This window comes from Solanum verrucosum, unplaced genomic scaffold (genome assembly GCF_900185275.1).
Source record: "Solanum verrucosum unplaced genomic scaffold, falcon-dt-bn FXZP01000261.1, whole genome shotgun sequence".
Lineage (NCBI taxonomy): Eukaryota > Viridiplantae > Streptophyta > Magnoliopsida > Solanales > Solanaceae > Solanum > Solanum verrucosum.
The window spans coordinates 9,937,388-9,963,895 of record NW_026019969.1 but is presented as its reverse complement, the minus strand read 5'-3'; the positions used below and the strand labels follow the sequence as shown (position 1 = coordinate 9,963,895).

At 29.1% G+C, this 26,508-nt stretch overlaps 1 protein-coding gene across 1 annotated transcript; it reads right to left on the bottom strand.

Annotated features, from left to right (window-relative positions):
- Positions 1–10,178: 10,178 nt before the first annotated feature.
- On the bottom strand, positions 10,179–17,152 carry LOC125816183 (uncharacterized). Its single transcript, XM_049495772.1, has 5 exons — positions 16,349–17,152; positions 15,520–16,262; positions 15,357–15,437; positions 10,725–11,363; positions 10,179–10,506 (listed from the first exon to the last, which is right to left on the bottom strand). The coding sequence occupies exons 1-5, from the start codon at positions 16,440–16,442 to the stop codon at positions 10,402–10,404; spliced, it is 1,662 nt and encodes a 553-aa protein (XP_049351729.1). The 5' UTR covers positions 16,443–17,152; the 3' UTR covers positions 10,179–10,401.
- Between the last annotated feature and the right edge of the window lie 9,356 nt (positions 17,153–26,508).

Genomic DNA, 26,508 nt, shown 5'->3' with positions numbered 1-26,508 from the left:
TATCATTTCATTTTACTTCCTCGATTTTAAAATAGTTATCGTGTTTTAATTTATCAGAATTAATTTAATTATTTTTAAAAAGCTAATTTAGATTAGATTAATTTGATAACTTTAAAAATAAAATTTAAATATTTATAAACTATAAGAAAATGAAGTACTATAAATTGCATTTTTTTCTCATATTAAAATGATGAAAAAATATATCTTAAATTATTTCATATTATTTGACTCTTAAATAAATAATTGTGATAAGTATTTTAACGGCCAACAAAATATTCCATTTTTACTTCTTCTATAATTTTATATCATGGTTTTCAAATGCGTCTTCAATTAAACAATCTTATGATAGATAAAAACATAAAATAATAATAATACGCCACTATATTTGAATAAGAAAATTTGATCTTGTCTTATATTCAACTCGGTAAAAGAGAGAAATGGATTGGAAGAGGGGAATTTGATGATGCATGCATAAAAAGAAGAATATTAGTACTATATATTATATGATCAAAATTAGGAATTCAAAGTATCCTCTTGTATAGTTTTAAAAATAAAAAATTGTCACGTATTGAATGACGATTAATCTTTAAAGTTATCTCAAATATACACTTACACGATTATATGTATTGTATATTTGAGATGATTATTCAAAAGTATTCTCCCAAATATACACGATTATATATATTGTGTATAATCTTATATTCTACGACTAGATCTCAGAGGGAAATAATATTGCTCACGTCAAGGCACAAATTAAATAGCTAGCATAAAATTCAAGATCTAAGAAAATAATTCAATCTCAAAATTTCAATTTAATTGGATAGTCAAAACTAATTTTAAGAGTCTTAACTAGGAGCCAATGGCAATAATCAAGTAATTTTTAATTAAGGGGTCGATGACCCTGTCTATTTATCAACTCAAACAATTTAAATATACTTAAATTTAGTTTAATCTACATATTTGACGCCCCTAATCATAACCATTACGGTGTTTTTTTCTTAAAAGATAATAACAATGGTGGCATAATGATAATTGATAGGGGACAAGTTTCTTTAAGGTGTCAAATGTAAATAGGCAAAACGGCATGGTTAAAAAGACCATTGTCAAGCTGATTAATTAATTAATTAATTTTAGAATTGGGATCTGTAATGCCAAAGGTTAAGGGAGCAGAATATAATTATATAATATGTTATTTTTTTTGTTTCTCGAGCGAATAAAATGGAGAAAAAAAAAAGAAATTAATTCCAGCAGCTACAACGCATCTCAACTAGTTTATGTTTTTTTTTTTTTTTTATCTCCTTTATTTTATAATTTAAGCCCAAAAAAAGGAAAAAGGACTGGCCCGTTGACATGAGAAATGAATCAGGTCTCTTCCAACCCTATATAGACTAACGATACTTGGTTTAAAATAAATAATTATTACTTCCGCATCATCTTTACTTGTTCATATTTATTTTGGTACAGTCTTATTAATTTTAAGTTATCTAAATATTGAAAATAAATAATATGTAATAATAATGATGAAATAAATATAAAATGATAAATTATCTCTTAATTTTTTCATCTAAATAAATAAAAGTGGACGGAGGAAAATAGTTGTATCACGTATTTTTAGAAAGTGTTTTTCTCCACTTTCGCAAGTAACATCCCACGCTTGTTGTCGACCTCTTCCTTAATTAATTATGGATAAGTGATTAGTGAATTGTACTAATTAATTAATTGGCATTTCTTGCCTTCGTTAAATGAATAATTAGTCAATGGTGAAGGCTTTCTATCCAGTCAATTTAGCATGGAATTAATTAATTTTGTATAATTCAATAATTAATTAACAAGTCCCCATATTAAGGTCTTAAATAGTATAGTCTTTTAATTTTTCCTTGTAGTTTCATGTTTCACAGTCACTCGTAACATGATGAGTAATATTGTTCTTTTTATTTGCTATATTTCATTGGTATAATGCTTTTAATAGAAAATGATATAATGTATTTTTTTTATAATACAACTTACTAAATTATTCAGAAATAATAATTAGAGTTGTTTGGTGTGAGGTATATAAAAGGTATAATAATTACAAAATAAATATAAGATTATTTTATGAAAATTTTACATAAATCTCATAGTGTTAAGAGCTAATTACATTTTATTTCTACTCTTTTCAAATTACAAAATCTCCTTAAATTTAGTGGAATCCAGATACATCCCAAAGCGCCCTGATAAATAGCTTCCCGGATTCGGATACATCACTTTACGTGATGTATCCGAGAATATGAGGGAGTAGGAATTTATATAAAAAAAATTCAAATGGTAGGAATTTTAAAGAACGTAGTAAAATAAGTTGTGTATTTAGCTAATTTGTTCTATCATTTCTGTCATAGTAATGTCTCAAGTTATTCCATGTATATGGTGGAATAACTTACTACGAAATAATTATGTTCGAAATAACTTCTTTCCAACTAAACGACATTATATACATGATAATTATTGTAAATATTGATATTTGTTGGACATAGCAATGTAAATTTTTTATATACTTTTTATACTAGGGAATGATTTTATTTTTATTTTTTAAAATAAATATATATATATTTGGGGAAGACATTTCTTTATGGGCGTGAACATAGAGGAAGAGCAAGCGTCGCCGCAGCAAATTCTCCTGCACGTTGCTTCTTTAAACTAACTAAATACGTATTATTGTGTGATAAATTAATTAAATTATACAAATGGTTGCAGATCAGGTCACTCTACACAACTTGATAGAATTAATTGACCAAGATTCAAATCTCTTACCTGCAATTGGATTGAAGCCCTAGCTAAAAAGTGTATTTAATTTTATATCTTTTTTATTTCAAAATAAGTATTATATATATATATACACACATTAAATCGATTAATGCATCTTTATAAAAAAAATCATTAAACAATTACTAATAAATAAGTTAATTATATAACTATTTTTCCCCAATCTATGCAAGTATAGAACTTGGTGGGTAAATTAATGTAATATGTACTATAAATTGAAATTTGTTGTATATACATTAATTCGATATTTTAAACAAGAAAATTTGATATTCAAAAATTATAGTAAAAGTACTATTAATTGAAGTTTGTTGCATATCAATATAATGAAAAAATATGTCATAAAATATTAATTAAAATTCTTATAGTTTGATCATAAAAAAAAAAATTATAACAATTAAAAGTGGACGGATGAAGTATAAAAGAAAGTTTGTCTTATTATCTTGACCAAGGTCTTATAGTTTAGTGTTTTTGGTTCTCTTTCTTGATCCATGAGTTTCCAACCTACCTCTTCAATTAACCTACCCTAAATGAAGGTCTACCTATAAGTAATAAATTCAAAATCCACTTTGATTTATGAGCCTCTAAACTATATGCAATATTTAATTCTTACATACTTAATAAAATACAAATACTATTTTATTAAAAAATAAATTAGCTTAAGTCATCCACGGCCCCTTAAAGTTGTCCGTATATTTCATTCAGACACCTTAACTAGGACTATGGAGCACTTAAATTGTTCAAAAAATGTACCTATTAAATACAAAATGCTGATATGACAAAAAAAGTGTTTTTCACTTCCTATGGACGCGTAAAAGTTTTTGAAATACTATTTTTTTTTTCCAAAAAAACTTACACTTTTTCTTCTTTAATTGACACTTGGCATTTAATTAAATAAATTAAAATAATTTTTTAATAATTAAAAAATAAAATAATTCTTAATTCAAAAAAGAAAGAGCACCCCTACCCCTCTTCAAGTCATCTTCTTCCCCAAATTAAATTTCAAAGACAACTAAAGAATCTCTATTTATTTTTGTTTTTTTCTTTTTCTATTTCTTTTTAATATTTATATAAAAAAAATGAATCAAGTAACTGAATTTGCAAGAAAAATAACGAAAGTAGATTTTTGAACATTGGGATAAAAAAAGTAACTCGATGTTCCATCTCCTTTTCGGTCACCTCCGAAAAATATTACCATTCAGATAAAATTGTAAACTCACTAAACTTATCAAAAACAATATCAAATAATTCGCTAAATTAATTTAGGTCCTCATGATTTCTCCTTACAATCGATTTCAAGATGATTAACCATTGGCAAACTTTCTTTATTCATCACTCTTGTACCAACTCTTTGAATATCTTTCTCTATCACGTATTAGGAATGAAAAATAATTTTCGATAAAATTAACTAGGATCCTTTCGATTTTTCTTTGCAATCGATTTCCGGATGAGTAACCATTGACAAACTTCTTCATCACTATTATATCAATCTCTTTGAATATCTTTATCTCTCACATATTAGGATTGCAAAGTATTTTTTTTTAAAATTGAATCTGCAAGTAATTTGTAGTGAAGGTTTTTGTGGTTTGAGAAAAAAAATTGATGAGAAGAAGATGAAGAAGAAAGGGGTTGGTAGGGTGGGGTGAGTAAAATGGTTCATTTATTTTTTTTATTAAGAAATAAATATAAAATTTCTTTGAAATAATTTTCATTCTTTTTAACATAAAAATAAATAAATTTATAGTTGTTGGGGTCAAGTGACACATGTCATCTTTTAATTAGTCATTTTTGCCACGTCATAGCAAATGTATCACACACACTTTATCTTTGTTACTGATTATCAAAAAAGGTTAAATAGGAACATGTTTTAGGTAGATAAAAGTGTTCAATAGGTACTAGTCCTAGTTAAGGTGTCTAAGTGAATTATGCGGATAACTTTAAAAGGTCATTTAAGCCAAATAAATTTATATACTACAACTCTACAAGTCATGTCTAAAGATTAGTGGAGTAATATTTTCATAAAGTACACACGTGGCAAATTATTACCTCTCCCAATTTTCTAGTACCCAAAAATAAGAAGAAGATACTCCCTTTTGTCCTTAATTATTTGTCCACTTTTCCTTTTTTAGTTGTTTCTAATTACTTGTCCATTTTGACAAATTAAGAAAGTACAATTTTTTTTACCTATTATACCCTCAATTAATTACTTTGAAATAGGTAGAACTTTTTGAAAAGCTTAAATTTTTAATTCACCTACTTCATAATTAATAGAGGTAAAATGGTAAAGTCACTATGTTAATTATTGGTTTCTTAATAGGTGTGACAATTAAAAAGTGGATAAGTAATTAGGGACAGAGGGAATATTTCCTTACTATTTCTACTTTGTGAAAAAAAAAAACTAAAACAATAATAACGATATATAAATTTATTTAGGAACCTAATTCATGGTAATCCAACAAAATGTATATAACAAAAAAAAAACAATATATCAAAATGCACATGTGAAAAAAAATAGTAAAAAAAATTATAATTACCGTATGTTTTAGAGGGCGAGATGTAAGTTTATTTTTTTAATCCAAATGTCATTCAAACCAAACATGTGTTGATTTATGTCCAAAATGTCAATTCAACGTAGTAAATGACTTGATTTCCAATTAAAGTTTTTCTCACTAAACTTAATTAGTGCACGTTGACTTGATTCCAATTAAGTTTGGGTATACTATTCCCTCAGTCCATCTTACTTGTTCACTGTACTAAAAATAGTTATTCTACAATACTTGTTCGATTTTAGAAGATCAAAATATAATTTACATTTTGAAAAATATTATTCAATCTCTAATTGTAGAAAACTATTGTTAGGCAGAGGAAGTATATACTCACTCGGTTCAATAATAGTTGTCTACGATTGCCTTAACACAAGAATTATGAAGTAATTTTACCATATCATCCTTATTAAATATGTCTTAAAAACATTGAAAAAATGAATAATCTCTAATAGTAAAAATAAAATAAATATAAATTGATAAATTATTTTATTAATTTTATAAATTGAATAAATATTATTAGACATCTCAAAATAATTTAAAGGACAAGTAAAAATGACCGACAATATTATATATATATGCCTTCCTTGGTTAAATTGGATAATCGAGGACCAATCGGTTCTTCGAAATAGTGAAGATAAGAAAATTTAGTCCGATAACTTAAAATTGATATCCCCCCCTTATTAAAACCCCTCATATATGGGACAACATTGTTATATATACTACCAAGGGTGGGTGCAAGCATATATCTCTATTCTTAGATCACGAATTTGAGTCTGAGTTAGTCAAATTAGTATGTATTGAATAATTCACTAGATTCATTTCAAATCCGATATATCTAATGCCATGTCTTACTACTTCATCTTTTAAATTGTCCGATCTAAGAGAAATATAGAATCACATTTTTATATTAAGAAATAGTTTGATTTCATTTATCTATAGTAAGATAATTTATAATCACATAAATATCTAAAAAATTATTTTAGACTAGAAATTTTTAATCATTTTTTATTCTTTCTTAAATTTTATGCGTAATGTGACAAAAATGAGACAATGGATGTATAATATTGTTTATTTGAATTTCACATCGATAGTTCGGTTACGTTTTTTATTTTTTATTTTATAAAGAAAGGTACGCGCCTCCGCAATATAATTAAAGCATACTATAAAGTAGTGTTATTACTAATAATAAAAAGAAAACTATGTTTTAGAGCTCTACTAAAAAGACGCATTCAGCCGCAAATGGTAGTGGTCCAATATGCATGTTCATATTACTCCCTATTATAATTTAGCATGGCATAATTGAGAACGATGGCAAACGCAACTTCAATTTCACTAGGAAAAACTATGATCACTATTTTCGTCTATTATATATATATAACTATCTAATAAAAGTGAATGCTCCCGAATAAAGGAAAGCGGGAAAGGGCCCGAATCAAACTTCTTTCTTTGATTTGAAAAGAAGGTGAGAGCCCTAACCCCCTGACGTTGCCTTTGCATCGCAAGGAGGAAGAAGGGTCTATGCACCACGAGATAATCAATGTGTCTGCTTAGGGTCATTCAAATCTGGCTGGGTCCGTGAATTTTTGTGTGGATTTTATCTATATTTTGTATTTTTTTTGTTCACATTGAATTTTGTACACTTTTTAAATTAATGAATAATTTGAATATTGCTATGTTGGTGAAAGATTAAACTACTGTTGCATGTGGGCAATTTGGGTGCTTAGTTGTATAATTAGGTTTTGTTATCCATATTTTACCACAAAATTCATATAATTGGGTGCTTAATGGTATATATATATATATATATATATATATATATATATATATATACAAACGGATCTTATTGTGTTGAAAAAACAATATTCAGTATCACAATAGTCAATGAACATTAATGAAACAATATTAATGGACATTGCACATCACACAATCAATTCAAGCATGGCCTAGGATCAAAAAATTTCCATCTAATATAAAAATTACGAGTAGAAGGACTCATCCGGGGACCTAATTGTGTTGAATTTCTCACTAATAAAGTTGAAAAAACAATATTCAGTGTCACAATAGTCAAAATAATTACTGTAGTTATTTATAGCTAGGTTTTGAATTGAAACACATACAAAATTTAGCCAAAGATTTATGCGACTATAGGTTTTTTACTTTAGTTGAAGAAATAAAATGATGGACCTATTATGTAACTAATAAAATTAGGTACAAATTATCATAATCAAATAACCCATAAATGACAAGACGAGGATGAAAGATGATTCTTAAATAAAAACCTTATTAATTGTGTCCTTCCAGAGTGGAAAGAAGCCATCAAGGATATGAAATTTCTACTATCGAATTTGAACAAATAATATTTATTTTTAAAATTGCTTGTACCTAACTCGATCCCTCAATAAAAGAAGATAATGCCTAAACGGAAGGTTATTTTTGGGTGACGGACTTTTTATGTAGGCGGGGTATTTGAGGAAGAGCAAGCGTCGCCGCAGCAATATCTCACGTAGCTAGTTTGATGAAATAATTAGGTGATCAAATGAATTAAAAAATATATATTTATTATTAGTCATAATTAAGAGAGATAATAATCCATATGCAAATATATGGACTTATTAGGAGTATAGTTTTATCCACTTTGATTTTTTGAGCCTCTTAAGAGGTCGTTTGGTAGGATGTATTAGAATAATTCGGAATAGAGTGTATTAGTAATATTTGTATTAGTTATGTTGAGATTATTTCTTATGCAGTGTTTGGTTTGGTGTATTAAAAATAACATGAATTACATATTTCTATTAATAATTTTTATTTTATTTTTTATGAAAATACCTTCCACAAATATGGTGGAAAGAATGTGGAAAGTATTTTGAAGGACAATTATGTCTTTTATCATGCTAGTAATATACAAAATTGATGCATACATCATTTTTTTATGATGCACTCTACCAAACGACCCTAAATCTGAACTATATATGTGCAATTAGATGAAATAGAATATGACATAAGCGTTGCACAAATAGAGAGACGATAATCTGTATACTTAGGATAATTGTTTCCTTTGAATTTTGTGATAATTTTCGTCATTTTTCTTATAATAATCTTCATTTTCCAATAATTTGAATATTTCTTACTAATCTTTTATCTAAAGTCTAATATTACAGTAGAAAATATATCCTAGCTAGAAGTCATTTCTTCTCACAAAAGCTATTTACTTTTTTATTTTTTTAAAATTAAGTCAACTTCTCTGATACATGTGTCCAAATGACTTGATCTTCCTATTTTCTCGGTAATGTTTTAATCACTATGATGGCAATAAGAATTAACATGATTCCAATTTGATTTTTAATATATATACTTTGACCTAAACTAATCTTGATTTAATTTTTATATATATCATCAAATAGTAAAATAATTGATTAGATCGAGGACCAATCCAATCTTGGAGATGGTGACAATTAAGATAACTTGGTCCAATTGACTAAATAGTTGCCCTGACTTTGGTTTTTTAATTTCCTCTAGCTTGACTTTATTTCAAAAATATTACTAGAATCAAACGTTTGATCATTATATAATTGAATTAGGCCTCCTCCTCCTTTATTAACTCTGTAATTAGAACAAAACATAACAATGTCTTTTTAAAAAAACCATAAAAAAATTAATTAACAGACTGTGAAAAAAGGGTGGTCCAAAATGTACACATTTTAGAATTAACAATCCCTATTATCTAATAAGTAGCAATATAATTGAGCAATTAGAGGTACTATTTTCGGCTGTTAATTTGAAAACCTAATTTACTGAAGAACCCAATTAGAGCGGTGATTAGGAGGGTTAAAGCACACTGGTTGACTAGACATGTTCACGAGCAATTCCAAGGACCCGTTTGGCCATAGATTTTCCAACTAAAATTTGAATTTTCTTTTGATAAATAGTGTTTGTCCATATAATTTATCATTATTTGACAAATATTTTTGGTAAATAACCCAAATTTCCAAATCCTAGAAAAAAATATAGTATTTGGATCAAATCTAATTATTTGGGAAGCTTTTAAAAATTCAAATTCTACACCAAACTTTTATCTTTTACAAAATCACCCTTTATAGTAGTTGTTTGCGTTGTATTACATAATTTTTTACGTGAACACCTAAATAGTGATGACATATTCAGTGAATATAAAAGTGATGATATGGTGTTGTTGAAAATGACAAACAATCAGCTCAGGGTCTGGGCTTCATCTACTTCACCATGTATGGAATGATGTTTATTGCACACATTCCGAATTACCACATTGTTCCAGTGCCATAGACACTACTTGTTATTTGCTATTAGACACTACTTGTTATTTGTTGCAACGAAGATCCAATTGCTTATTGAGAGAGTTATGAATCTTGTTATGTTAATGTTTCTATCTTGCTATAAAATACAAATATATGGTTAATTTTGATAGTTTTTAAAACTTATGGGTGTAAATCATTTTTTTTTTAAAGTGAAATATGTTTCCCAAATACTATGACCAAACACATGGTGAAAATTTACCCAAATTATCATCCAAATAATTTACCAAAAATATATGGCCAAACACTAGCCAAAATCGTGGCAAAAAGTTATTTACCTAACAATATAAGCATCAAAGAAGCATATGGGTACCAACCTCAACTCAAAAGAACCATAGTAAAAACCTACAATACCAAATCCTAATTCAACATGCTGCATGCACATTATTATAATTACTTTCAAAGCAGATATGATTTCTAGAAACAATTTTCATTTGTAAAGTTGAGGCAACTAACATTTTAAACTCTAATTAATAGGGTCATTTCTTAAGAAGTTAGTTTCCAACCCTCCTAATCAAAGGCACAATCTATATATTACCAGAATCTATGAAGTAAAAAGGTGCCAAAACCAATCAAGATCCATCCACAGGACTGGGAAAGCACATAAAACTATAACCCTCTCTATTCTCTCATTGCTTCCCACAAAATCTATCGAACAAGAAACGGATCAGAAAAGTTTCTGAATCAAGTACAGACAAAAATCATTAACCAAGCATTTGGGTTGAGCTGTATCAAGAAGAAATGGCGCCAACACCTCCAATTCCAGAGTGGAGAGGCAACATAAACTTCGATTGTAAGCCTGGCATTGTCTTAAATGACAGCTTCGAATTGATGCACTGCACAAAAAAAAAAGGATTGTTTAGTGCTAGGAAATATTTTCAGTCAATAACCTGGAGCTTTGTACTTCTTAACAACAGCTTCGAATTGATGCCCTGCACCTATTCTGAGAAGAAATGTTAGTAATACAATAAAAACTATCACAGCATGTTCAGATAAAATTTCAACTGCTCCATGTATTAGAAATATGATTTCGTCAACTAGATAGAACAACTACCTTTGTAACATCTTTGTAGAAGGCACTGATCTCCTCCTCTGTAAGGCCGCCCTCATCAGCATTTTCCTCCCAGCCCATAGAACGCAATAGTGCAGCCTCTTCCTCGTCTGAACACAACATTGCATCACAATTTGAAAAGCTCTTGTCAGTATTCTTTCCGTCGGAAGAGTCACTGTTGCATGCATTTTCACCCAAGATCTCAGTTGATTGCTCGACCCTTGGGGTCTCATCAGATAGTGAGGCGTCTTGATCCTGAGTGATACCATGTGCATTAGATTTCTTTCTCATAAGATCGAAGAAATCATTCCGACTCCGAGCTTGGGATGATAATTTCTTTTGCACCATTGTCCCAACAGGCTTGGGTTCAAAGGTAGAGGGAGCTGCAATATTTGCTGGACTGTGTGTAGAAGCAGACACGGGAACAGCCAAAAGCGCATTTGGCCCTCTGCTGTGTATATTTGGGCTCAAGCTACTGTTAACAACAGAAGAAACACCATTCCTCTCTCTTGTTGGCTTATAGACGTGAATCCTGCTTGAGATGCAGACGCTTGAGAGACTGTGACCGACAGGATGAGACGATGAGACGATTTGTTGCCGCAACTCAACCTTGGTTCTAGATTTATCAGAAGGATTTGGCACCTGAAATCAAAGATTGCAGAATTGTATCTTATCAAGATAGTAATTCATGTCGAACATATGATTAATGGGGTCTACGGGGGAGGGGGGGAACAAGTGGTATACAAAATTGGACTGAAATGAATTACTAAATGAAGCTGCAGAAAACAAAAAAATAGGGACTGCAGGAATCAGATAAAGTATTCTACCACCACATTATGACTTCCTTCCATCTTTCACTTATTACTTCTTTCCATAACTTCCTATTGTTAACCTAGTCCCCACTCATAATTTTCCCTAAAACGCCTTCAGAAAGGCATGCCATATGTTTCCATAATGGTGTAGAACGTGGATTGTTCAAGTATAGGAAAGTATACATAAATGGTTTCCCTGCAATTAGAATATGCACATTTTCTAAATAACACCAATAAAAAAGGAAATTTTACAACAAAAGAAGCAATCTTGAATTTTCGCTCTTCAGCTCTTGGAAAATACATAGGCTACACAGCAATTTCGATATTTTTTTTAATATTGTCAGCCAACATAGAACTCACGGATGTTGCACAATTTCGGATACATGAAAGGATTTACGGTGGATTAGAAGATAAAAATGTGTGATCTCATACAGTAGCATAGCTACACTATATACTCACGTCGGAAAATTATACTATATATACAAGTAGAATGATATGTTAAATGGTTAAATAACATATTTGGACACCCTTGAAACAATGAAGTGTTGTAGCCTAGTGGTCTCTGGCATGCCTGAGAAGTTCAGGCTTAAGGCGGTCGCGAGTTCGAATCTCACTTGTTGCAGCGTTTAAGCTTTTTTGGACACCCTTCGTGAAATTTCTGGCACCGCCACTAAATTCTCATATAGGCATTCTTCAAGTCATAAACAAAGAAATAAGATTTGTTTTCCACCGACAATACATGTCACAAAGGGAAGAGCAAGCATATCATGCAACATTAAAAAGAGGAAGATTCCAAATTTAAAATGGATGACACTTTGCAGTTTGACATTATATTACATGAGGCCCTATCATATACAAACCACCAGCAAGGGCTGTACGGGATAAATTTTGGTCCTTCCTTTTAGGAGCAAATGTATTTTGTAACCTAGGTAAGTAGGCGTTTGTACACAATAAGTGCACTTCGATAAACCATGCATAGTTACTTCCAGTAGTTCACAGGAAAATGAGAGTGATATAAAACCTCCTTCCGTCCAATTGCTGGAAAGGCTGACATGGAGAAGGGGGATCCAGCCATCCCATCTGTCATTTCCCCTCATACAGGTTTTGTATTTTTTATAGGTAGGCCTTTAAAATCGTGACAATTGAACAAGCCATCTCTGTGTCTTTGTAAGCAGTTCCCTTTTGGTTAGTCTCTTTCTATTTTTTGTTATTTCAATAAGAGGCCATAAAAATTGGACAGCAACTCACTTATATGCTTTTGGGAAATGGCAGCCCAGCACCACCAAGAAAATAAGGACCTAACATTTGAAGGAAAGGGTAAACAATCGATATTGATAGGAGAGAAGGTCTGTCTTCCCCTAGTTAGTGAGAATTGGTCATGTCTATGTCACAAACCAGGTGACAAGTTTAACCGAGACATGAAGTCCTACCTGCAACATGAACAATTCTTATGAACACAGAACACAGCTCATCCATAATACCTTGTGATGCATGATGATTAGTCAGGACTCAGGATAATAGTAGGCAAGTCTGTTATGATCTTCATCCATAGAAAAAAATGCTTTGTCATGACAATGTCAAACTCAATCATAATGCCCTCGAATTTCTGTCTTCTCCACCCCACCCCACACCACCCTTTGAAATTTATCCTTGAATCCCAAAATACTTCTGAGTCGGATCTTCGTATACAGTTTTTGAGCACAACAATATTTTCCAAGAATTGCCTCATAATTCCAAATCAGAAAATTAAGAGTGACTGAGGTTTTGAAATGTTGGAACGGCATATGGGTATGTCAAGGGCTCATTAGACAGTTCAACGTAACAACTAAAGAAACATTTTCTAAAATACAAGCCCCTTCTTTTTGCATCTCTTTTGGTTATGACTACTTACTTGTATGTGCACCAGATCTGTTGCTAGATTGTATATAAATAATCCCCACAACTTACCACGCCCGTCAGTTGTCAAGAGAATAGACAACAAAGAAAAAATAAATAAAGAATGGTTGTTGGTTGGTTGAACTCAGTAAAGTGTGTGAATTTCAGTGTTTAAAAGTACAAGTCAAGCCTCAATTTTAATTTTTTCTTTTCACAGTAACTCAAAATCTGTCTTATATAATTTGCCCAAGATATAGAGCCAAGGAAAATTATACAATCCTAAAATAACTTTTAACAATTGAGCTCAAAAGAATGGAGACAGAGATCAAAACCCACAAGCCACAGTTATTACGTCAAGGATTGAAACCAAGAACCGGTTTCATCAGTTCTCCAAGTTATGAATTAAATCATGATCTGTAAAATAGCTATTAAAAGTTGAGCTCAAAAGCTTGAGCACACAAAGAATCGAAATCCACAAGTCACAATTACTAGATTGAGGATTAAAACCAAGAATACTTCATTATTTCTCCAAGTTATGAATTAGACGATGAATATAACATAGTTTAAAAAGCCATAAATGAATTGTGTTAGGAAATAAAGGTACATATAATTTTCTAAGTCTTTAAAATCACAAAAAAAAAGGTTATCAGATTGTCTTTTCAACTTAAATGTTTTTTTTTTTATAAGGAAATAGTAACAACTTAAATGTTCAAGAAGAAAGACGTGAAGACGAGATTTTTTTTCCTTTTTAGTAAGTAAAAATTTGTTTTCTTACACGCTTCCGTGACCTTTTTTTCTTTCGATAAGATAATACACTTTGATGAACTATTTCAAGCATCAACTATGTAGAAAAATCATAATACACATCTTTAAAGGTCAAAAAGTATTGGTTGGATCGAGAGGAAGAGAACTCGGGGACAGTGAGATGGATGCGAATGCCTAATAGTATATTCAACTTCTGTCTTGCTTTCTCACTGAACGAGAAAATGATTAGACAAGCCAGTATGAGAAATAGCTGTCTTGAAGTGAGCAAACTTACTTATGTGACCGCAGAATGTATTTCCAAACAATCCCAAAAGAAACAGAAAGCAGAGAGGGAAAGGGGGGCAATGACGGGTTATAAGCAGGCGTGAAATGATTCACATTCGTTTACAATTTGCACAATTTACTAAGTTCCTGATTCATTAGCTGGTTTTCCTAATTTAAACAGAATTGTGTGATTTTGAATAGCAAATAATCCAGTTTTAGAAACTATATCCATGTAGTTCAAGCCAAGCACGAGGTATCATAAATGGACAAAGAAGCACAATAAAAAATAGAATAACTCTTTTTTCTCAGAACATCATTGATTCTCTTGGATTGTCATTGTTACACTGTCTATGTGATTCTTACTGGTAACTGACAGTAAATTTTCCTTGGTCAGGATACACATAGATCATGTTATCTAGCTATGCATAATAAATGCATTTATATAATTAATCGTGCAAGAGAAGGGAAACGTGTGAGTAATAAATGCTTTTGTATAATCAATCGTGCAGGAGAAGGGAAACACGGGAGTAATAAATGCATTTGTATAATTAATCCTGCAAGAGAAGGGAAACACTTGAGTGTCACACTCATAGTAATCACTAGTGGAAAAGGTGAGAAAATCAACTTAGTAGAGTCTCTGAAGCATTACTTAAGAATTCCCAAAGGCTACCCAATTAAACCTTCTAATAAAGGTGTTAGATCATACAAGGGCAAGCAATTCTATCAATTAACTGCCCTTTATAGTAAATCTTTGCGAATGACTTTCATGTATATAGTGATTTTTAAATTTTTTTATGAGGTTCATGTATATAGTAATTAAACATCTATAGGAAGCAAAAGAAGAAAATCAGGAAGTAAATAAGCACTTCGACACCTAAGCTATGAGCTATCGGAAAGAAGATGGTTGCAAAACTCTTACCGAGGCCTTAGCCACCAATGGTATCAATTGCCTAGATTGCTTCATAGCAAGCTCTTCAAGTCGGTGATTTGCTTGGGACACCTGTTATGTTAAACATTAAGAGTATGAGCCTGTGAACTTTCTCATGTAAGCCACAACCATATAAACAAAAAGGGAAACAAACCTGGGAAATAGTCTGAGAACAAGGAAGACCCTTTGCGACAGTTTCAGCCATATTAAGACATCTGCCACTTGACTTGCTAAAAATTGGAGAAGAAAGTCCAGAAGAGGCAGCTGGTTTCATGGAAGATAGACCAGAGTTATCGTTGCCGGCCACTGCTGTAGTAACTGCTAATGCAGATGCCAACTTATTGCCAGTAGTGCCTGATGGACTTGTTGGTATACTCTGAGTCCTGGTACCCAAACCAGGAGATCCGACTCTTCCAAGGCCAGGTGATGCTTGTCGTTTTTCAGTTACTAAGGGTCGGATGCCACATTCAATTGCTTTATCCGCACCACAAACTGAAGCAAGCATGCCATTGTTGTCAGGTAGTTTGATCTTACCAGCATTGCTCAAATTCCTAGGCCATTTCTCACTAATTCTACCAGAAGTCATTGAAGGTGACTGTGTTAACCCTTCCTCAAATATTTCCCAGTGATGTTTCCTCGAAGTATCAGGAAAGTCCCTAGACCTATGATTTCTTAAAGTTGATGTTTCCCGGTAATTGTTAATGTCTTTATCAATGTCTCTGTGATGATTTCTAAAACTATTGTAAGATTGAAAGTTAGGGGAGTTACTACTGTTGGAGCTCCACCGAGTCCGTGATGAGATGGCTCGATCAGATGCAGCAGGACGCCTCCACTCTTTACTGTCCGTATTCACTGACAGTAATCTCTTGTGTGCAAGTTTTGATGGGGCGGCATCATCTATAATGAGAACAGAAAGAAGCAAATAGTTCAAGTGAAATGAAAATGCATGTTTCAGAAAAAACTAATTAGAGCATGAAAGTAACCTGGATGCAACGGGGATGACGCGGTGACGAAGCTTGTCACATGTTTACTGCTCCTTAACCATTGTGGGGCTAATGTAGGTTCACTTGTTTCCATAGCACTACTAATGGACTCCTAACCTATTTTAGTACTATGCCTCCAAGCAACCCAGTTTCTCTCTTTCAAAAATTAAACCCCAAAAGACAAAAAATCATAATCCTATAAGCAATCACACTAAAGAGGAACACTCAACCTCCTTAAGGGTGAGTTAGATGAGTCAATCCAGCCCGAGATTAATACGATTCGACTACTTGTCTGCACTCCCCATATTTCTCATTGAATATGCTTTAGAAACAAAATCAGTCTATAGGGGTCAGATTAAAAATGTCCAGAACCCTATATGATTCAAAAAGAGACCACCCTCTAAAAGATTTCAGACAATGCTATTCACTATGGATTATTCATTCAGTGCACTATATATCATCAACAAGAACCCTATTCCATCCTCAACTAAATTTCAATCAGTAACACCAATGAATAAACCAAGAAACCAGAAAACTATGACTCTTCGGTGAAAAATCAGTCCGACCCACTACAGATAACAAGGAAACAGTGAAACCCTAGATTTCAAAAGTTGCAAAAGAGACCAATATAAGACGCCATTCACAAGAACATAGTCCAAAACAGAACTTTGTCCTTCAAAAATCCGAAAAATTAACTCAAGAATCAAAACAATCCGCAAGCAAATCAATCAAATTGAATTAAACCTAATAAAGAATATAATCAAAATTCAATAATAATAGAACCCAATTCAGTTCCGTCTTTTTCTTGTATTTATAGCGAAAAAATCTGGAATAGATAATGATGATGATAAACAAAGTTTATAGTAACAATTAAAAGAGATTAATAAGTCTGTATATGGAAGAGTTATAGTGAGAGAGAAACACTTGTAGAAGAAGAAATTTATGCATCCGTGTGCTGCGGATTATGAAATATTTGGAGATCAGAAAATAAAAAATAGAGACATATACGGAAACAAATACCAGAAAATGGAAAAAAAAATAATAAATAAATTTTAAATACTAGTACTCCGTTTTCTGCGTGCGAGTTTGAAAGACTAGAAAGTGTGGTCGCCAAGCTTTTCCTGTTTTTTTTTTTTTTATTAACTAATTAATTAAAAACAAAACAAAAAAGTACAGTACCGTAGCAAAATGTCCTTCACATTTTTTCCTTTTCAAAATAAAGAAATATATTTAATATTTAAAAATTTAAAAGCGATTAGAAAAAATGACATATAATTCGGTGCATAAAGTAACACACATTAACAAATTCCATGTAAAGGTCTACACCTCAAGAAGTGATATAAATAGTATACCCTAATGGAAGTATTAGTGGCTATTTACTAATTTTGTCAAGTTATGCTTAATTTGATAGCATAACAATCATTAACGATCAATTATATAAAATAAAATATTGTGTTTGTGATACAATATCAATTATTAGTACCAGAATAAATCACAATACAATTTTTAAATGAATTTATCAGTGCTAGTTGTTTAAATAAGTAACTGATATTATACTCTCTCTGTTCCTATTTTTATACGTCGTACTTACTAAAAATATATGTTATTTAAGTACTTGTCATTTTACAAAATCAATACACAAATGATACTATTCTTCATATTTTTATCTTATAAAGTTATTATTAGTCTTGAATATGCATTTAACCAACATAAAAAAAATAGCATAATTTATGTTCATTGTAATTACTTAATTAATTACTCCTACCATTATACTCTAAAAATCTTACATTCGAACAAAAATCTCAACAAACAAACAAACTAATAATAAAAGATGGAGGGTAAAATATATATATATATATATATATTTGCATAAAATACTATACGGAAATTAAGTGTAAAATTTTAAATTTGGGATCAATTCATATTGAAATTTTGGCTCTAATTTCAAACACAAAAAATTGAAATAGTTGTTTAATGCATTTCAATTATAATATACTTCACTTGTAATTTAATCTCCATGGAGTATAAGAAAATAAGTTTAAGTTTTCTTATTTATTTTACTTTGTAATTTTTTATATGAATTAATGTTGATTTGGACTTTTAAAAAAGTAGATCTTATTTATTAATAGTTAAAATAAAGGTACAATAATAAATTTATTTAATTTCTTAAAAAGAATAAAATCTAAAATAGTGACAACTAAATAGGAACGTATGTTTTAATCTACCATATAACTTTGTATTACAATATGTCTCCATAGTGTTACACATTGTTACCCATTGTATTGTATTGTATCGTTATTATACCTACAATGTTTGTTTTGATTGTTACTTAAAATATATTGTATTGTATTGTTAAATTATGTTGTTACATAACAATGAAAACCCCCATTTTATGGAACAACCAATTTGGTGTGTTCCCATTGTTACTTAATTTCTTTTTCCAATTATATCTTTACATAATATTTCATAATACTATTTTACCCTTTACCTTATATTATTTAATTCTAGTCAAACCTCCAACCCTATAATAATTAAGGATATTTTAGTAAATTTCTAAATTACAACACAATACGATACAGTCAAACCAAACAATAAAAATATTATTAAGCAACAACAAACAATACAGTCTAGCCAAACATTGTATCTAACATACAATACATTATGAAACAATGAGTAACAATGATCCAAACAGAGTGTTAATGTTTTATATCAATATGTTAATAAAATGTAGTAACACAAAATTTGTAAATAATTATCATGAAATACACATATAGTGTATGCATTTAAGTCCCCACGTAAAAGTGGAAAAAAAAATTAGTTTTCAATCAAACGTTATTTGTATTGTTATACGATGCTTTTATGAGATAATATCTCAGATGGTTACTCAATTATGAAATATTTTCACAGAAAATCACTTAACTTTGATTTTTAACTCAAAAATCACTCAAATACGGACTTTTTCATAGAAAGTCACTTGACTTTGATTTTTAATTCAAAAGTCACTCAATTATGAACTTCTTTCCCAAAAAGTCACTTAGCCTATTTGATTAATTTTTTAAATAAAATTTCTTCACAACTAAAATTTAAAAGATATTATTTAAAGAGCAACTTTCACATATAGCAAACACAAAATTCATATTTGTATGCTATAGCAAAGTTTGCATAATTGCGCTCCATAGCAAACATAAATATGTATATTTCGCTATACATATACAAAAGAAAGCAGTTGTATAATCTGCTTTGGTATACATATACAAAAAGATCAATTGTATAAAGTGAGAGAGGCGAGTGAGAGAGCGAGATCTGGGAGAGTGGCGAGCGAGATTTGGGAGAGGGGAACGAAAATATATGTATATATAAAATTTTCTCTCGCTTTATACAAACACAAACGCACTTTATACACTTGCGTTTGTATAAAAAACGAGAGAGGCGAGGGAGAGAACGAGAGTGGCGAGTGAGATTCACCAGGAGAGAGGTGAAATAGCAACAATTTGCTATGAGGTACAATTAAATCAAACTATATTTATAACATTTAATTTGAATTAATAATTTGCTATTATATACAATTTTTCAAATCATTTAATGACCCGCCCCACTTGATTCGACCCTCTAAAAATATAATTAGGAAAATATTTCCAGGTAATAACCATAAAATCAATATACGGAGTCAAATTATTATTCCTCAATGTAAAATCTTTAAGTAGCACGGCATATTTTTATGGATTCTTTGAGATCTTGCAAATCACATGTGATTATATATGCCAATTTGACTAGCTAGTTGTATTTATCTATATGTTGTTTAGTGACCAACAATATCGATGAGAAAAAAATCATGATTGGTTAAAAAATTATATTTCTTAATTGAATTCTGAAGGTAATTTTTGAATTGTCTGCATCATCATGTAAATCTATTCATATTATTCCTTAATTTATGTATTAAAGTTTAGGAAAAGAAAGCAGTATGTGAAACTTAATCCCCATTCCCCATGGAAACTAGAGGATGCGATTCCAAGAAGCACAGAAAAAAATTAAAATATAATTAAAATTTTCATGTAGAAATAAGAAATTTTTAATAGTTAAATTTAGAGGGGAGGGTTATTAAATAATATTTTTAAAATTTTTAAAATTTTAGTAGTTAATTTCATGTCAACAAATTTTATTGAAAAAATTAATTAAATAGGTTGAGTGACTTTTTTAAGTAAACACCTATTTTTGAGCGACTTTCTATGAAAAAATGAATGACTTTTGAGTTAAAAATCAAAGCTTAGTGATTTTTTGTGGAAAAACACTCATAGTAACTTCTGAGTTAAAAATCAAAGTTGAGTGATTTTATGTGAAAAGAAATCATAGTTGAATGGTCATTTGAGATATTATCTCTGCTTTTATCCAATGAGGTAAGTATTAGAACACAAAAAAAGACTAATGAATTGAAACAAATGTTTAAATATGATCACTTATCAAATTGAAATGTATTTTCTTTAAAAAAAAAACTAAATTCTTATGTTATTTCACAAATATAAACCTATAAAGTAAAGTTTATTTTTCTTAGACTAATGTAACTTTTTTCTTCGATGTTGAAAACTCCAGCTTACTTTCAACTGTCCAAGAATCCAAGCATTACACTACTTTATTGATTTCTTGTTATTTATTTGTTGTTTTCTTTGATATTTCTTGTTTGAGAAGTCATACATCATTTTTTATTTTATAAAATTGACCGTAAAACAATGCACACAAAAAGATAATGTAACAGGTTTAAACGAACACGCCATGCAACTACTTGGCTTATGGAAAAGGACTTTTTACCTTTCCGTTAACGAATAATTACCTTCGTTAGTTAAATATATAAAATAAATTATATAAAAATATAAATTTATTATTTTGAAGAATAGTCATATCGTGTAAAAAAATTGAGATAAAAAGAGCAAATTCAACTATTATATATAAAATCTTAGATACTATAACAAGATTTGCTTCACTTATTTCTAACGTAACATATATCACTATTCTTGTTTTTTTCCAGTGAATAACATTTTGATCCCTTAGCTATTGATAAATTATAATTTAACTTTTTGTGATATTTAGTTAAGCACATTTAACTATGAAGTTAGCATTTTAAAAAAAATCTTATTACTTCTGAGTATTTACAAATTTAAAAATTTATCCATGCATTACATTAGATTTGCATTGTTGTTATTGTTACCTATAAATATCATGATTGTTAATGAACGTAGTTTATTTGATGCGTCTAGTTTTAAATTCACACTTTAAAAACATTGCCATATTTTTTTTAAATCGGGGATTTAGTTTTTGTCACATAGTAGAGGAAAATATAATTTGTTAAAAACAACAACGTATAGAACAGCTGTGAATTAGTTGGATTTTATTAGAAGATGCTTTTTTAATTTCTTTTTGTTTTTTTTCTTCTCTTGCTATATAGGAGATAGTTGAGATTGAAGTAGGCATGTATTCGTTGACGTGTCTACTTTAGCTACCATATTTTCAGAAAAAATAAAATAAACATTATTTTGTTCTACTTTAATTTAATTAGTATACAATTTTATTAAAGTTATGAGATCAATTTTAGCTATGTTCTTTAGTTTTAAATTCATATATTTTAGTCATAATTCTATTGTTTGAATATCACTAATATTTGTGTAAAATTTTGTAATTACTTTAAGGGATAAGGGTCTGAAAAATACCTTAACTTTGGTCGAATTTATTGTTGCGATACTAAACTTTCATGAGGACCTATTACCTCCCTAGACTATTTAATACCGTATTTTAAACATATATATTTGCCCACGTGGACATAAAAAATAATGCAAAATTATAAATAGTAATGTGTCCACGTGGGCACATATATACATTTAAAATACACTATTAAATAGTTAAGGGGGTAAAAAAAATACGGTATTAAATAGTCTAGGGAGGTAATAGGTCCTTATGAAAATTCTTATGAAAATTTAGTATCGCAACAACAAATTCGACCAAAGTTGGGTATTTTTCAGACTCTTTTCTCTTATTTTAAACAAAAACTCAACGGCCAATTAAAAAGATACTTTAATTATGGACATTCAGATATATCGCTTCACATTAGATTTGCGAAAAAAATAATAATGAGATAATTGACTCCACAGACACACATATCTATAAATTTTAGTTTAGACTAAATTTTTAAATCATTAATTAATACTATTTAAAATTTACTTATATTAAAAATATTTATCAAGTATTTATTTTACAATTAATAAAATAATTTAATTAACATTATTTTAAAAAATAATTCTATAAATAAATATTGAGCACGTGCGCAAAATAATATTTCGTAACTAGCATATACACTTAAATCTGTACAAAGTTTTTAATTTAAAGAAAAGAAAATATTCTCAATAATTTGCATTGATTTCTTTCCAGTATGCATATATTAGAGTTTTCAATAAAAAAAAATTCGATCCACTGAAGAACAAATCAGCTGATGTATGCACCATCTTGGAGTGTAAAATGTATTGTTAGTATCATAATTTTTCTTCTATTAATTATGTATAGCATAATGTCATGTATAGCAAATATATAAATCGAAAAATGTATCAAATATTTTTTTAATAATAATAAAAATTAATAAATACATTATTTTTTGTATAACTTACATAAATACCATAGTGTAAAATCTAAATTACCTTCTATCCCTATTATTTTTGTAATTACATAAATCTCATATTTTTTAGGCATTTCGAATACATAATTAAGGATCCATATACATTATTGTTGATACATTATGTATCAATCTGTTGCACTTATTAAGGAAAAAAAAAGCTGAAAAATCAAATTAAGATCTCACAGTATCCATTTGTTGCACTAATTAAGGGAAAAAAAGAGCTGAAAATCAAATTAAGATCCCATAAATTATGTTATTCCATTCCAAATTATTGTCAAGAATTCAAAATCCTATAGTGTAACAAACCAAAAAATTCAAAAATTAAATTTCTTCTTCTTGTTCTCTGTTTCATAAAAACTTTTGTTGAAATTTTGGATAAGCGAGGTGAGTTATGAAGGATATAAAAGTGATGGAATTGTTGTTGGACAAACGATTACTTTTGTGAATCTTCAAGTTCATCGAATATCCTTTCGATTTTGATTCAAGATTGTCGAAAATTTTGACATTCAAAATTCTTCTCCAGTTCATTGAAGTTCCTTTCCGTTTTGATTCAAAATTGTTGAAAATTTTGAGTGTCAAAATTCTTCTCCTAGTTCATTGAAGATTCTTTCAACTTTGATTCAAAATTATTGAAAATTTTGAGAAGACACATCATGAAGATCCTTTCAATTTAAATTGATAAGTGTTGTATTTCTACTAGATACATTAAATAAGAAAGTGTTGCCCATTAGATTTTAGGTTTGAGATCGATACATTAGTATTTGGTAATTATTGTGTATCAGATACATTTAGTATAAATTTAAATTTACGTATCATAACTAAAAAATTAGTGCATGATACATTATTATTTATGTATCTTATTTCGTTTGAGATCATGAAGATCCTTTCAATTTAAATTGATAAGTGTTGTATTTCTACTAGATACATTAAATAAGAAAATGTTGCCCATAAGATTTTAAGTTTGAGATTGATACATTATTGTTTGGTATTGTTATGTATCAGATATATTTAGTATAAATTTGAATTTACGTATCATAACTAAAAAATTAGTGTATGATACATTATTATTTATGTATCTTATTTTGTTTGAGAAATACTATATTTTAAAATTAAAAAAAATACATTATACATGTAATTGTTTCAAATAAGCTTCTTTTTTGTGTGTGATAAATAACACAAAGTTTATGTATCAAGTACATTTCTATTAAACATGATAAACACTAATCCAACAACATTAGAGTTATGTATCAATACCATACATATGAACATTATACATTGCATAAAACAAATGTTATTGTAGCAGTGATGTATTAGATCAATGATAACACTAACAAAGACTAATTTAAGACTCAAAATAAACGAGATACATTAAAAATCTGTATCTTTGATAGTGATGGCCGTGCTATGGTAGATCCAACTTTTTTCTTCTTTTTTTTGGACGTTTTTCAATAGTAGAAACATTAAAAGAAAATAAATATTTTTCAAGAAAAATTTTCAACGACAATATGATTAACTAAAATTGCAAAGGTTCAATAAGATTTCAATGAGGGCAGGGGGCGGAGGTAATTTTATTATTATTTTTTAAGATGAAAAAATTAAAAAATAATAATAAAAGAAATCAAAATTGAAGTAATGGAAAGAAATCTACCTCTTGAATAGTTTGAAATCATTAATTGGAAATAGAAATGATTTGAAATTCAAAAACAGATTAATTGATAAACTTGAGAGAGATCTTCTGAAAATCAAAATGAATTTGAAATTTGTAACTGCTAAAGAAGTGGAGAGAATTTAGGGATAAAACGGAGGAGTGAAATGGGGAGTGGGAAACGTAGGTGTAAGCTGAAAATAGGAGTGAAATATTTATGTATCTGAAAGATTTTATGAATTGGGAGAATTAAGAGATTTTTGAATTTTTTTAAAAAGGTAGGGATAAATGAATATTAAGGTAAGTAAATATGTGTATATAAGTAATTTTCCCTTATTTTTTTAATACATTCTATCAAACGATTCAAATCTATTATAATTTATGATATCCTCATTCTAATCCATACGCATTACTCCTTTTATTGTGAACTTTGCATATACTATTAATATATATAACTTTTAAAATTTTAAACTCCTTTTTTTTTGGTTGATAATATTTTTAACTCATTATAAAAATTCAAATTCTATATTTTGGTGTAATACTTCCTCTGTTATAGAAATTTGGATTGTGGAAATAAGAAAGTTTCTGTTTATGGAAATCTTATTACTAATAATGTTCTTGCAAAAATATATCGATGATGTCTTTGTTTAATTAAAAAAAATCAAGAAGTATGAAGATTTTGCACATCTTTCTTGAATAACTGTTCATTTTTAATATATTAAGGTGACGTGGTTTTTTAGTTGCTTTTCAAAGAAAATTTTACTCACGCAACATTTATGAATTTTAAATACAACAAAACTATCCAAATACGTTTTCTGGTAGCATGGCAGGTCTTTTTTTATTCTTTAAAAATTACTACATAATATTTCGAAAAGTAATATTTTAATCGGTGAATTTTAGGTGGCTACTTTCATTATTAGTCTATTCAAAAAGATATTTATTTTTAATATATAAGATTAATTTAATGCAAAAACTATCTTTTGTACTTAATAAAATAATCTCAAACCATAAAATATCTAAAATTTATTTTATACACAAATTTAAAAAATCTTCATTTCAAAACTACCTAATTAAACAATACAACATATATTAGAACAAAGGGATATTAAACTCCAAATCAACTTCGTGTTTTTATTTATTTATTATTTTTCACTCGGTGTTGAGAGCTTGTATTAGAGGTCCAATTAGAGTTAAATTGCGCATTGTAGGGTCCATTCAGATGTGACACTTCCAACATGATTTTCTCCATACTCATGACTCGAATCCAAGATCCTAAATTAAGGGTGGAACAGTTCCATCATTGTACCACAACCCATGTTGGTAAGTCAACTTCATGTTCAAAATATTTGCGTACTAAAAATTATTTCCTCCATTTCATACCTTATAATTTGTCCCTAATATTAAAAATAAATATTTTATTTATTTCATTTGAAAATTCAAATAATTTTATTTATTATAAATATTAATAAGATTAATTTAGTGAAATATGATAAAGCTTTTTTATTCCTTCCGTTCCTATTTAATTGTCAACATTTTAGATTTCACGCCATTTTAAAAAAACTAGGTAAGTTTACTAGCGTAACCTTATTTAATGTTTTCTTGAAGTTAAGTTTCCAATAAATGAATATAAATTAATTTATTTTGATTAATTAAATTGGCCATGAACGTGAATTAATAATTTAGTTTCCTATGTTGGTTTATTTCATATTTTCAAGGTTAATAACTCTCAAGAGTTAAATAGGAAGAATAATGTCATTTACGCATTAATTTTGTGAAATGACAAATATTTATTCTTTCCAATAATAGTTGTCTACTACTCCTATTGACTTGACACAAGATTCAAGAAGTAGGAGTAAATGA